Source organism: Vigna unguiculata, chromosome 5 (assembly GCF_004118075.2).
Source record: "Vigna unguiculata cultivar IT97K-499-35 chromosome 5, ASM411807v1, whole genome shotgun sequence".
Classification (NCBI taxonomy): Eukaryota; Viridiplantae; Streptophyta; class Magnoliopsida; order Fabales; family Fabaceae; genus Vigna; species Vigna unguiculata.
This window is the reverse complement of record NC_040283.1, coordinates 47,768,633-47,783,964: the sequence shown is the minus strand read 5'-3', so window position 1 is coordinate 47,783,964 and position 15,332 is coordinate 47,768,633. Positions and strand designations below refer to the sequence as shown.

General features: G+C 30.9%; 2 protein-coding genes across 3 annotated transcripts; both read left to right on the top strand.

Annotated features, from left to right (window-relative positions):
- Positions 1–319: 319 nt before the first annotated feature.
- On the top strand, positions 320–4,259 carry LOC114183666 (ABC transporter C family member 13-like). 2 transcript variants are annotated; one of them, XM_028070759.1, is made up of 10 exons: positions 320–497; positions 899–963; positions 1,049–1,208; positions 1,592–1,767; positions 1,852–1,963; positions 2,051–2,115; positions 2,376–2,498; positions 3,362–3,460; positions 3,685–3,795; positions 3,880–4,259. In XM_028070759.1, the coding sequence occupies exons 1-8, from the start codon at positions 375–377 to the stop codon at positions 3,393–3,395; spliced, it is 858 nt and encodes a 285-aa protein (XP_027926560.1). In that variant the 5' UTR covers positions 320–374; the 3' UTR covers positions 3,396–3,460; positions 3,685–3,795; positions 3,880–4,259. The 2 variants fall into 2 exon arrangements, with proteins under 2 accessions (XP_027926560.1, XP_027926559.1); XM_028070758.1 differs by having other exon boundaries at positions 329–497; positions 2,062–2,115.
- A 950-nt stretch (positions 4,260–5,209) lies between these two features.
- On the top strand, positions 5,210–7,005 carry LOC114184797 (ABC transporter C family member 13-like). Its single transcript, XM_028072104.1, has 6 exons — positions 5,210–5,327; positions 5,418–5,528; positions 5,613–5,774; positions 5,863–6,050; positions 6,218–6,350; positions 6,856–7,005. The coding sequence occupies exons 1-6, from the start codon at positions 5,271–5,273 to the stop codon at positions 7,003–7,005; spliced, it is 801 nt and encodes a 266-aa protein (XP_027927905.1). The 5' UTR covers positions 5,210–5,270.
- The last annotated feature ends 8,327 nt before the right edge of the window (positions 7,006–15,332 follow it).

Here is a 15,332-nt window from a genome sequence, read left to right as displayed (position 1 = left end):
ATATTATTTTCTTCACAAAGCGTGGCAACAATGTATGAAATTCTTCCAGGTGATTAATGATTGTATTTGTTTTGTTCTCTAACTCTTGATGACTAGTTGTACTTAAGATGCTATGTTTGGTTTGTAATCTTTGACCTGATGTTTCATTGCCTTTTAAGCTGCTTTGAAGCACTCTAGGACCCCTCCAACTAATCCTTCTGTTGATTATCCGTTTGGTGATTCATATCATGTTTCTAAGAGAACAAGACCAATTGGAATATCATATGAGGTAAGCTGGTTTGATTTATTGAAACATCGTATATAATATTAGAACTCATTATTAGTTACATGTATTAACTATTCATGCTGGAAATTGACTAAATTTTGTTTTCTTGATGCAATCTTTTGTTGGAACGAATGTGGGGGACATTGCTTTGTGGGAACTGGGCTCCAATGAGCGGTTGTTGATAAGGAACTTGAAAGTGTGGGATCTTATTGCTTGTTCAATGCTCTTTCAGGTTGTCCTATCTCACCTTATTTATTGATTACTGAACTCTCAGAATTGTTGAATTTGCAATTATTGAAAGAAAAACTAATCATAATTAATCCTCTATTATTATGCTTGGGTGTTGTGGTGTGTTTTTGTTTTGTATGTTATGTGTTGTGTGTTGTGCGCTTTATACTTTTCTTGTGAGTTGTGTCCTCTGTACTTTTCTTGTGTGATGTTTTGTTGTGTTGTATCTTTTGTGTTTTGTGATTTGGATTTTTTGCTTTGTGCTTTTGTTGTGTTGTGTGTTGTGTTACGTGTTGTGGTTTGTTTTGTTGTGTGTTGTGTGTTGTGATATATTTTTATTTTATATATTGTGTTGTGTAAGTTGTGTGTGATGTGCGGGTTGTGCGGGCTGTGCGTGCTCTAGAGGGAGCAGAGGAGATAGTTGAAGTTGAGTTGAGGAAAGAGGGAAAAGTTGAAATTGGAGTGTATAAGTAAGTAAACATATACGTCTCTTATATCATACATGTATGGGGATTGGTCTTCAATAGTTGATTAACAATTTAGTGCCTTTTGAAGGAATTATGCTGTCTTCACTGGCTGGTTCATGACAATCATTATATGCCTATCAGCTATTCTGATGCAAGCTTCTCGTAATGGAAATGATCTATGGTTGTCATATTGGGTTGATACAACAACAGAAAGCAGTCAGACAAGATATTCTGTGTCTTTCTATCTGGTAAGGGATGAGCAGCGGTGCTAGCTTCCATAGTACATTTTTCTTTCTAGACATGACTCATGAACAATTAAATACTTTATGGCAACACAAATATTCATGGACATTTAAATATAGCTAGTGCAAGAAGCACAAAATACTTATAGTTCAATTATTTTTCTTAATTATAACAGTTCAAAGTAATTCAAAGTTTATAACAGCTTATAAAGTAATGCAAAATACTTGTAGTAATTCAGATAATTTCAGTATTAAACATTTTTTAATGGTTCACTATTTTAAAACCATTTGTAGTACGTTAAAAATTACCTGATTATTTACCTACTACACTATAAGCTACTATTGAATGTAATTTTCTAATTTGTTTGAGATGATAATTAATGGTGCAGGCTATACTGTGTCTCTTTTGTATTATTAATTCCTTTTTCACATTGGTGAGGGCATTCTCTTTTGCTTTTGGTGGATTACAAGCTGCAACTAAGGTACACAATAAATTGCTCAACAAGCTTATGAATGCACCTGTCCAATTCTTTGATCAGACCCCTGGTGGGAGAATACTGAACAGGTTAGAATAAGATGTCTTCAGGGAATAATAGCAGATAATGATAATATGAATTTTATGTTTCACGATTTCTTATGTTTTGTGTAGGTTATCTTCAGATCTTTATACTATTGATGATTCACTTCCATTCATTCTGAACATTCTCCTAGCGAATTTCGTAGGCCTGTTGGGTATTACAATAATTTTGTGTTACGTACAGGTGCAATGATTTTCTTAGTTTGTCATATGTATTATGGAACTACCAAGATTTGTCTTAATGTTCCCCATGATCTATTTTTATCTTTAGATTTTCTGTAGGTCTTCTTCTTACTCTTGCTATTGCCATTTTGGTATATCTACAGTAGACTTCAGGTATTATTTTTCTTATTGATACTTTTATATTTAACCACACTCGTTTTTCAGACTGTAAGTTCCTAAATCTATTAGGATTATTTGTTATTAAATTGTACGAATTTGGAAACCCTCATAATTATGGAGTACAAAATAAGGCTTTTATAAAACTACAAATAAATTATTTCAGTGTTTCTTCGGTCTCAAACGATTAAAACCATAATCACTTCTTTGACTTGGTATAATAGACAACAATCAACTGATCTATGCAGTGGCTTCAGTTCTTCTACAGGTCAACATCGAGAGAATTTCGACGACTCGACAGTGTTTCACGTTCTCCAATATACTCATCATTCACTGAAACACTTGATGGATCATCAACTATTAGGGCGTTTAAATCTGAGGTAAATATAAATCATTTTAAAGTAATGATAATAAATTGAACTTTGTATCATGTTGAAGAACTTTACTCAACAAGGGTACTTTAGATATATCATGCATATCAATAAGATTTGAAGACAAGAAGATAGCTATTTGTTTAAAATCTTTTACTTGTCACATCCATTCATAATATAAAAATTTTGTTTATGGAGTGATCCTACTGCTACTGACTATTGTAGTTTTTAGTGTTTCCAAAAAACCATGTTTACCATGTGAAATTTCTTTCCAAAAAATATGTATGCTATTAAGTAAAGATTTAGACGTGGCTGGAAACTATTGTGTGATCTATATATTATAATAACTACCTTAACAACATTAAGAAGAGTACATGCTATATCTTCCTAAAGAAAGCAATTATAAAGATGAACAAGCAGCACGCTTATCTGCCTATCAAGATCTGTTACTATCAGAGGAAAAGATTGCTAGATATCGATTAGTGTTTTCAAACAACTACTTTAAAGCATAGTTATTTTCAAGGTTACTTGGAAATAGCCAGCACTGTCAACTGAACTTTCTGAAGTGCTGGCTATTTGTTTGGTTTCTTTATCTGGTTATGGTGCCTTTACCAGTACCTTTTTGTTGGAAATTTTACAATGACTAGAGATATAACCAAATTATAATATATAAGTGGGTGTACATTGCACATTGTAAGCTGGTTTTATGGAGTTATATTAAACCTAAATACATTTTCTTGACTTTTACTGCACTTTAAAGCTTTTTTTTTTCTACATGCATTAGTTTCTTGTCATATGTACTGGGAAAATTTATACTAGCAATGTGAGTTGGTGTAACTAATTAACTATGTTACAATGTTCATTTTTACCAGGACTTTTTCTTTACCAAATTCACTGAACATGTAACCTTGTACTAGAAGACTTCCTACACAGAGATAGTAGCAAGTTTGTGGCTTTCCTTGCGTCTTCAGGTATGTCCTTTGACCCAAGTATATTTATTGACATTTCAAGATGACAAAATACAGCAATTCACCTAAAACATTTCATAGCTGTGATGGCTGTTATTGGATCTCGTGGCAGTCTGCCCATCAACTTTGGTACCCCAGGACTGATTTGTTTGCTATCCTTTATAATTAAATCTCTGATTTGATCAACAAATATATATCAAAACTGAACATGTAACTTTTTTCCACAGGTAGGATTGGCCCTCTCATATGCAGCTCCAATTGTGTCCTTATTGGGAAGTTTTTTATCAAGCTTCACTGAAACAGAAAAGGAAATGGTTTCAGTTGAAAGAACTCTTCAAGTATGAATAAGACTTATTTCCCTTAATTGAAACATGTTTTGACATATATATGGTGACGCTTAATATCTGTTTAATGTTTTTTAGTACATGGCCATTCCTCAAGAAGAACAAACTGGAAGCCTATACTTGAATCCAGATTGGCGAAGTCAAGGATTTATATTTGATTGTGTTACTTTGAAATATATGCCATCTTTGCCAGCTGTACTCTGCAATCTTAGTTTTAGAATTGCTGGAGGAACCCAAGTCAGTGAACTACTTCTGAATTTGTACTGAAGTTTTCTTAGGTTCCACACCCATTAGGTTGGAATAATTGGAAGAACAGGTGCTGGAAAGTTCAGTGTGTTAAATGCTCTTTTCCGTCTTACTCCAATATGTACAGGCTCCATTTCAATTGATGATATTAAAAATATTTCTGTCAGAGAACTACGTATTGCATATCAATAAGATTTGGGGACGAGAAGATAGCTATTTGTTTAAAATCTTTTACTTGTCACATCCATTCATAATATGAAAATTTTGTTTATGGAGTGACCTTACTGCTACTGATTACTGTAGTTTTTAGTGTTTCTCAAAACCACGTTTACCATGTGAAATTTCTTGCCAAAAAATATGTATGCTATTAAGTAAAGATTTAGACGTGGCTGGAAACTATTGTTTGATCTATATATTATAATAACTACCTTCACAAAATTAAGAAAAGTACATGCTGTATCTTCCTAAAGAAAGCAATCATAAAGATGAACCTGCAGCACGCGTATCCACCTATCAAGATCTGTTACTATCAGAGGAAAAGATTGTTAGATATCGATTAGTGTTTTTAAACAACTACTTTAAAGCATAGTTATTTTCAAGGTTACTTGGAAATAGCCAGCACTGTCAACTGAACTTTCTGAAGTGCTGGCTATTTGTTTGGTTTCTTTATCTGGTTATGGTGCCTTTACCGATACCTTTTTGTTGAAAGTTTTACAATGACTAGAAATATAACTAAATTATAATATATAAGTAGGTGTACATTCCACGTTGTAAGCTGGTTTTATGGAGTTATATTAAACCTAAATACATTTTCTTGACTTTTACTGCACTTTAAAGTTTTTTTTTTCTACATGCATTAGTTGCTTGTCGTATGTACTGGGAAAATTTATACTACCGATGTGAGTTGGTGTAACTAATTAACTATGTTACAATGTTCATTTTTACCAGGACTTTTTCTTTACCAAATTCACTGAACATGTAACCTTGTACCAGAAGACTTCCTACACAGAGATAGTAGCAAGTTTGTGGCTTTCCTTGCGTCTTCATGTCCTTTGAGCCAAGTATATTTATTGACATTTACACTTTATATGATTTATACGTGCAACAATACAGTACATCCAAAGGTTACATTTGAATTTTTATTGAATCTGGATTATTGGTTGTTGCTAATAATTATTTTCTTCCAGTTATTAGGTGCATTTATCATCTCTTTCATAGCTGTGATGGCTGTTATTGGATCTCGTGGCAGTCTGCCCATCAACTTTGGTACCCCAGGACTGTTTTGTTTGCTATCCTTTAATCTTTAATTAAATCTCTGATTTGATCAACCAATTTATATCAAAACTGAACATGTAACCTTTTTTCCACAGGTAGGATTGGCCCTCTCATATGCAGCTCCAATTGTGTCCTTATTGGGAAGTTTTTTATCAAGCTTCACTGAAACAGAAAAGGAAATGGTTTCAGTTGAAAGAACTCTTCAAGTATGAATAAGACTTATTTCCCTTAATTGAAACATGTTTTGACATATATACGCTGACGCCTAATATCCGTTTAATGTTTTTTAGTACATGGACATTCCTCAAGAAGAACAAACTGGATGCCTATACTTGAATCCAGATTGGCCAAATCAAGGATTTATCGAATTTGATTGTGTTACTTTGAAGTATATGCCATCTTTGCCAGCTGCACTCTGCAATCTTAGTTTTAGAATTGCTGGAGGAACCCAAGTCAGTGAACTACTTTTGAATTTGTACTGAAGTTTTCTTAGGTTCCACATCCATTAGGTTTATTACTAATTACACAACATGTATTCAGGTTGGAATAATTGGAAGAACAGGTGCTGGAATGTCCAGTGTGTTAAATGCTCTTTTCCGTCTTACTCCAATATGTACAGGCTCCATCTCAATTGATGGCGTGGATATTAAAAATATTTCTGTCAGAGAACTACGTACACATTTGGCCATTGTCCCTCAGAGTCCATTTTTGTTCGAAGGATCATTAAGGTACTTTATTTGGACTTTTTTACTTAATACTTATGAGGTAAACTCTGATTTAGCTCCTTCTCAATGATAATGTTCTTACATTCTTTTCAAGAAGAAACTGCATTAGCATTTGTTCTGACTGCACCTACATTTCATCAATACTTATGCCTGCATTCTCAATGTTCTAGGGATAACCTAGATCCTTTCAAAATGAATGATGACTTAAAAATTTGGAATGCATGTGTGTTTTTGTGTTTTGTGTCTTGTGTCTTGTATTCTGTGTTTTATTGTGTTTTGTGTGTGTTTTTGTGGTTGTGTTGGGTGTTTTGTGGTTTTGTGATTTTCTGGTTGTGTTGTATGTTTTGTGGATTTTTTGTTGTATGTGTTTTGTGTTTTGTGTGTTTTTGTTGTTTTGTGTTCTGTGTAATGTGTTTGGTGTGTGTGTGTGTGTGTTGTGTGGTTGTGTGTTTTATGGTGTGTGTGTGTTTTGTGTTGTATGTGTTTTGTTGTGTTTTGTGTTGTATATGTTTTATTGGATGTGTTTTGTTGTATTTTGTGTTGTGCATGTTTTGTGTGGTTTTGTGTTTTTGTTGTTGTGTTCAGTGTTTTTGTGGTTGTATTGACTGTTTTTGTGGTCGTGTGTTCTTTTTATTTCTTTTTGTGGTTGTGTGGGTTGTTGGGTGTTTTCGATTTATATTGTCTTTTGTGTGGGGTGTTGTATGTGGTGTGTGTGTTTTTTATGTTTGTGTTATGTGTTTGGTGTGTTGTGTGTTTTGTGGTCTGTTTTTTTGTGTTTTATGGTGTGTGTGGTCTAACTTTGTGCGAGGAGCGAGAAAAGCAAAGAGTTAAGAGCAGCAAGGAGGGCAGAGAGAGGAACAAGCCGACAACCAAAAGAGATGACACAAGAGCATGGAGCGAGAAACAAGGAGCAGCAAGGAGGCGGAACCAGCGGGCAGCCAAGAGCGAAGAGCATTGAATGAGTAGCAACAAGGAGGCAGGAGCAGCGAGTAGAGCGAGAAGCAATTGGGAGCTTGGAGCGGCGGGTAAAGAAGAGCAAGGAGATGAGCGAGGAGCATGGAGCAACAAGGAGGTAATAGGCAGGAGGTCGGAACGAGGAGCTAGGAGCGACAGGGAGCAAGGAGCGAGGAGCAGTTGTGACTTGTTTTCTATTTTCTTTTTGCTAATTAGAAGTTTTTCAAGTAGTTGTATTGCATTTTTATACAGTAGTTTAATAATTCATTTATCAGATTTTGTAATTTTAGCCTTTTTAGTGTTATTTTAAGTTTTAGGTAGCTAAATTTTTAGTTGTAACTGGTTTTGGTAGATTTGATTTTAGGTAGGTCTATCTCACTTCTCTTTGATTTTAACTTTGATTTTTTTCCTCGTTTTACCTCACCTATACCGGTCACATTACAAGCCTTGATTGAAGTCCTATTGATCTTGAGTGCATTTCTAATTTGATTGGTGATTAGTAGAAACTTTCTAAGTTTATGATAATGTGAGTTTGCATAATGTGCTAAAGAGTAACACCTAGACCGAAACACTTGAGTGAAAGAGATGTAAACACTGTCTTGGGGGTCAATTATGGTTTAGATGCTGATTTGGATTGTTTGCTATTTGATTTTATTGATTTGAGTTGTTTTTCTCTTGTTGGAATACTTGAACTTTAGATTAGTTGATTCTTTTGTCATTTACAGTTTTCTATGCAGTGAGCACATATTTGAGTGCAGTTTTAGTTAGTTGGTCTATTTTTTTTTTTTATTCTTTATGTTTGTCCTAGAATGCAAAGGCTTTAAGTTTGGGCTATGACCATTCTCTAATAGTTAATATTTTTCTAGGCTAATTGTTTGCGTTGTGTTTAATGTCTAATTTCTTGCTTTTAGGAAAAATTTGGTTTAAACTTCTCTCATATGTTAATATTGTATTTTTAGCTATGATTGTAGTGTAATTCTAATTTTGATTAATTTTAGCTTGGTAAATAATATAATTCAAATATTAATTCCTAGTTCTAAAATAGATCGGTTGATTGATTAGTATCTTGATTCTGTAGTTTGAAAATTTTGATTTGAAGTTGAAGTATGGATTTATAGTTATTGTGTGAATGCATGGGTTTTATGCGGTCATAAGAACAATGTGTGAACGTTAAAGGTGAGTCTTTATAAGCAAAAGTACTTCCTTGCATCAGCTGTGAAAGTTGAAGGCACTCAAACATTTATTGATAAGGTCTGCGAGCTTGCTGAGGCTAATGGGTTACAATCTGAGGGGGTTGAGTTATAGATGTGCCCTCCTAAAATTTTTTTATGAAGAAGGCATTTGAACAAGGTATTTCTGGTTGCTTTCCATTTTAAAAAATCACATGTTGGTACACATCTGACTCATCCATGCTTCTGTCACTTCTTACCTTTACCTATATTCATTTTATGATTAATGTTTGATGTGTTTCATAAGCAATACACCAATTACCTGTACACTCTCCATTGTGTCATTTTCATATTTACAAATTAAGATGTTGATGTATCAAGATTTTGGTATTTAGTATTGATGGCTTTCGAGTATTGACCTTGTCCACAGGATTAGGTTTCGAGTATTAATTAAATAATAATAATAATATACAATGTAACTTAATTAAATTATTTTTAGTTCTTTTAAAAATATTTTAAAATCCAGAATTAGTTTTGGGCTGATCCAAAGTTTTGGGTTGACTCCGTTTCACATACATTTGGTTAAGGCATTTCTTCCTGCACCTATCAAATTTTATCCCGCCTTACCTCTGAATAAAAATATAATAAAATCTCAATTCCGTCATCTTTTTTCACGTAATATCCCTCTTGACCTTTAAGCTTTTATTTCCGTCATCTTCCTCGTACATTACCAATTTCATGTTAATAAAACTATTTTTGGATTGGCCAATTCAGAATGTACTCCCAGATCCAATAGTGTATACGAGATTTTCTATTTTGGCATGTAATTAACATACAGAGTTGGTCAATCCGTTATATAAATTTGGTATACACTTTCGGATCAAGTAATGCATATCAAGTTGGTCAAGTGATGAAGAGACAGCAACAAATATAATGAATGTGCAACTAACATCTGAATAAATCTCCCAAATGTCCAACTGGCATAACAAAATAGATAAATATTGATTTCAAAAGAGTCTATCATTGTATTTCTCCTAAGTCTTAATAAGAATATAAAATAATGTTCCTCAACTATAAAATTAAAGAAGCCTAAGCGCATTCCAACAAAAGTATCAAACTTAAAACATAAACAACATACTCGTGTTATTCCTATGATATTTGTTTGAAATGTTAAAGAGTTTAATAAAATAAAATCTTAAACCAAATTATTAGATTTATCATGCCACAAGACAAATGTACATTTAAAACTTCAACAATCAAAAAATATAAGTATTGCATACAACCATTGAATGCAGCCAAAAATGCATTACTAGATCCATAATTACATACTTGATTATCCAATCTGGTATGTCTTACCAAATCTGGGAGTGCATTCTATTTTGGTCAATCCAAAAATAGTTTTGTAACGACAAAATGGGTAATGGGTGAAGATGATGAACATAGCAGCGTGAAGGTTAAGAGAGACGCGTGTGAAGAAAGAAAAAAAAAAGAATTTTAATGTATTTTTATTCAAGGATACAATGGGGATAAAATATTATATGGTGGTGCAGAAAAAAAGAGGGGTGCAGGAAGCAATGCTCCACCAATTATGTTTCTTGTTATGCCTATCTTCAATTTTGTGTGTGAAAGGGAGAATGAAAGGATAAAACTTGTTCTGACATAAATTAAAATAAATTTCTTTCATTTTTCAAAGTAGCTTCATACACAAAAGATTTTGGATTCTTTTTGTGCTATAAGTAAAAAATCAGCGAAGAATAAAAAACCAATTTATCATAGACTTAGCTTCAAAAATCTCCATCACAAAAGAAGAATGCATCTGAAGAGGAACATGAAGACACGAAAAAGCAAGTATAAAACCAATATACGTTTTAACTTTTACACAATAATTAACAGCAACTATATTAATCTGCTAAACCATTGCATGGTTCTGCAATAAAGAAACAACAAATGAAGACACAGAAAATTAAACCTATTTATATTAAATCGAAATTAATCAACGATGTGATGAGATTAGAGACCCCTCTTAAGCATTTGCTCATAATTTTCTATGGATTGAAGCCTCTGGATGAGAAGTTGCTTCCTGAAGTTCTTGATGAAAGCATCAGCACTAGCATTAATATCTTCAACAGGTTTCTTTGTCTTCTCACTCTCTGTCACCTTCTTCTCTGATCTCTCTCCCTTTTCTGATGAACCTTGCAATTGGCTCTTTCTAATTCTCGCTTCCATCTCCAAATTCAGAGTCTCTGAATATTGAAACAAATTTCGTGATTCTGTTCTTGTTCTGCAATGAAATGGTGTTTCAGGAGCAGCATGGTATTTATAGATAAACCAGATACACAGTAACAGAGAGGGGAATATGCGGTTTCTAGTTTTTAATTGATACCTTATTTTTTCCTCCAATTTATGATCTTTTCACATTGGTTTTGTTTTACCTTGAAACCAAAGTTAATGAAAGAAAAGGTGCGTGAGAGGGAGAATATCTAGCTGGTTCTATATGCTACGCGAAGTAGTAACGGCACGTGACGTCAACCCCAAGAATAATTACTTTTATGTTTTTGAAATTAATTTAGGGTTAAATATAATTTTTTTTTAATTTTCAGTAAATTTTAAAAATTAGTTTATTTCAAAAAATTTGAACAAATTTTGTCATTCATCTTTTAAAATACGTGAATTTAGTTCTTTTAATCAAATTTTGTGAAGTTTATTTGGCATTTCAAACACGTTTTATAATAGTATTTGACTTAACCTTAAAATAAAAATGTCTTCCAATAAAGATGTGTCAAGCAATATAAACAACTCAAATACAATCATGAAATGCGTATGAAATAACAAAATTTGATTAAAAGGACTAAATTCACATATTTTGAAAGATAAATGACTAAATTGGTCCAAAATTTTAAAATAGACTAATTTCAAAATTTACTGAAAAGGTAAGGACAAAAATATATTTAACCCATTAATTTATCAAATCATAAATTTCATTATTTGACCTTTTACATACATTAATAAATGTTGAAATTTAATTAAAAAAAGAAATTATTTCCATCCCACACGGACGTGGCATGTGCAACGCAGCGTTGAAGTTCATCTTGCGGCTTAAGACATGGTAGTATGTCCCATTTGTGCCTGCCAGATCTCGTTTCAAGACGCCGTGTTTGACAAAATATATCAAACTTAATTCTTGTTTGAGAGGGGTTAGGTCAACAATGACATATATATAAAAATTAATTTTAATATATAATTCATTATAAATAAATTTTAAAAAATAAACTTAAATAATTTGTACTAAAATATAAATTTTAAAAAAGTAATTTTATTTTTATAAGTCTAATTTAAAATAATGGTCAAATTTTAAACGTTTATTCAATGATTAATATGTAACTTGATTTATTAAAAAAGATATTTAAATAAAATTTATTAATAATTATTAAAAGTAACAAATATTTGTGGATCAAATACTATAATATTTCGTTTTACTTCATCTATAAATAAATAATTAAATATTAGTACTCATCATTTATGGTTCATCTACAAGCAAATAATTAAGGAAGGAGATTATATATGTTTTTGGTTTTTTAACTTTTTTTTTTAAATTGAGATTAGTTCATTTTTAAAATTTAACTTAATTTAGTTCTCAACTTTAGAAATGTTTAAATTTAGTTCTTTTAACCATTTTTTGTTAAGTTAATTTGATATGTCAACGTTTTTCTAGTAGCATTTGAGTTATTAACATTGTTTGATACATTTTTGTTTCAATGTTAGCTAAACACGTTAGAAATATCAAATAAACTTAACAAAATTTGATTAAAATGACTAAATTTATACATATCTAGAATTAAATGACTAAATTAGACTAAAATTTCAAAAAGAGACTAATTCTAATTTTTTCTAAAACAAAAATATATTTAATCAATAATTAAATACTCACATTCATCATTCATGTATATCTATTTGTTTCATCATATATTTTATCTATGAATATTTGTTATTAAAAATATTTTTGTTATCTTTAATTAAAACTCCAAATTTAAAAATAAACCGTGTCTCTCACATACAATAATTGATCTAATAATACTATGCCAACTAACTTAACATCAAATAATAACTATAATTTCATAGTTTTTAGTTTGTGACTTCGATGCATGATTGTTGTGACTTTACTTAAAATTGGTTAAGAGATAAAGATTGGTGAGCATCTATGCCGACCTCTCTAAACCATGAATAATAGATTAGATGGATGCATTGTATGGACATTAAATATGGACATAGGCATGTGATTCCCATTCGTGGCATTCATTTAAGAGGCATGGGAATTTGCTATTAATTATTAATTTCCATGTCTCACTAATTCCCTCACAAAATGCCAAAACACATGCACGTGTTTCTATAAAAAAAATAATAATCTTTATGAAAACCCTAACTTCATACTTATTACCACTAATTTGGACATTTTATATTATTCAGCTTATAGCAGCAAATATTCTGAAGAGACACAAAGCAAAAGTTAATTATATAGATATCCAAGCATATGACTAATGTGATGCACAACAAAAATGTTAAAGTTGATAGAATCGTTATCTTTTACTCTATAAATTCCAAGTTTAATTAACAATCATTATCTTTTGTATATGGGATTAATTAACAGCTTAATTTAAAGTGATTTAGATTGTATATACATGCGAGAAAGATATAATCTCATATTGTGTTTGTGTAATATTTTTTAGTTGTAAAACAAGGATTTTGAAAAACAATTGTATTTAATTAACATTAGATTACAATTATACAATTATATACCTTATTGTAGTTTCAAACTCACAAGCTATAAAGCTATTTGGTTCTAAATTTACAAAATCTTTAATTTAAGTATTTTCATTAATCAAAGTCAAATAATAAATTAAAGATTTTGTGGAATTAAGAATTCAAGGGCAAGAATTTTGGAATTTACGGAAAAAAGAGATGCTGAGGTGACACAGCACAAAGTATTATTTAAAGTGCATAAAACACATCCACATGAGGTGTTCATAAAAAATCAAGTTAAACTGAAAATTTTAATTTTTGGTATCTGCAGATATTATTTAGTATCTTCTAACATTTATTATCGTTATTTTATTCATGCGTGCAAAGGTTTATATAGTGAAGTAATATGTTTTTTTTTAAATATGAATTTTAAAATAATTATTAATAAAACCAAATTTTAACGGGCATACTAACATGTAACTAATTGGGTTTTTACTTCCTTCAAAGATAGTAACAAACCTTTTGAATTCATATTTTCTTTCATAGTAAAAGGAAATGACAGAAAAAAAAATGACATTGGAAATAAAGCATATAAGTTCTGAATAGATAAAAATAATAAAGAGAAAATAATTTATCAGGATTATATAATTTTTTATACAATTATGTAATATAAGGATATATCTAGGATAAGTTTAGAATCTTCTATAATATTTATCTTAAGAATTGGACTTATCATATATTGATATTATAAAAGTAATTATGACACCACTGAAATTATAAAGAAGTTAACTTTTTTTTTTTCAGCATGGAATTTTTACTACTGTAAAACTCGAAAAGCGATACATCGTTTCTAATAAAAAAATGTTCAAATAAACCCTTTGTTATTTTACTTACCTCAATAGAACTCTGTATATAATAAATAAATATTTTAAATTATACAGACAAAGATTTAAAATATGAAAACTTAGCTTCTTAATACAAGTTTTAATTTTTTTATTTAAATTATTGTATAGTTAATTATGAGAGGTATAACATGATTATTAACTTCAGTTATATTCAATAATAATTTTGGTATGAAATTTAAAATATTGTTAAAAATTATTATATAGTGAATTATAAATTGAAAAAGGAGAATTTAAATGTTGTTTGAATAATAACTATTTAAATATATGTTAATAAATATTATTTGGACACAGGGTGAAAGTGAGTCGACAAAACTCATGGATTGAGTAAATGTCAGCTTAGTTCAATCTATTCTGTAATGAGTCAAAAAATTTATCTCAATGGGATTGATATTTGTGAGTTGGTTTAATATTTTTGTAATTTATTTTACATATTTGTTTTAATATAATGAAAATAAATTAACTCAATTATTTCTTTATATTAATATAGAATTAAAATGCTCATCGAATTCTTTTCAAATATTATTATAAAAATTATTAACAAAATTTGACTAAAATATAAAATTCACGTGTTTTAAAAAAATTAAATTAGATCACATTTTTAAAGAAAGATTAATTATAATTTTTAATACAAATTAATAAATTAAGATATTAAAAATATTTGTAATCCAAAAATAAATAAGAATGATTGTTGATAGATTACATACCAACTATCTTTAACCCAATTCGATATTGTTTTAAGTCTTAAGTTAAGAAAATCAAGTTTGATTCCAGCTAAATTTTTTAAAATTAATTATTTTATATGTCATTCTTAAAACTATATTAAATATATTAATTATTAAACAAATTTATCTAATTGTTTTGCTTAAATTAAAACCGGTAATCAATATAATTTAAATAAATAAAAAAGAGAAATGTAAATCTCTACTCCCGACCATGTTTTCCGAAAGAATAATGATAGAATGACATCCCAAAATTACCACTTTGATGACCACCTTACGTGGCAACGGAAATCAGATTTAAAATTTTTAATTTTTAATTGAAAAATTAAATTGGGTGCAGGAAGAGTCATTCTCCTTATACGCGCGTGTGGTCACAGCCCGTTGCCACTTTCACCCAACACCAGTCCGCGCATTTCTTTTTTCTTTTTTGAAAAGTCTTTCACTGCTCCACCGCACCGCTCCACCGCTTCTCCATTTCTCCAAAGCGCCCTCAAACCCCTCTGCGCTCCTTCTTCCCGCACACACACAGACCCGCACCACACACACCTCTTCTCCACGTTTTCCCACCAACTGGTCCAGAAACCCCAAAACCCCTCCCAACGAGAAACCCTAACCCGAATCCCTCTCCCTCTCCCTCTCCCGCTCCCGCTCCGTCTCACACCAACACTTGGACGCAACTTTTTCTGCTGTCGTTGCTCAATCCCCGAACCCCTCCACACTCCCAATTTCATAACCTAACCTAAACTTTTCCCCAATTTCGACGCTCAATTGGTGGATCTTTTTGAAATTTATCATGCGACT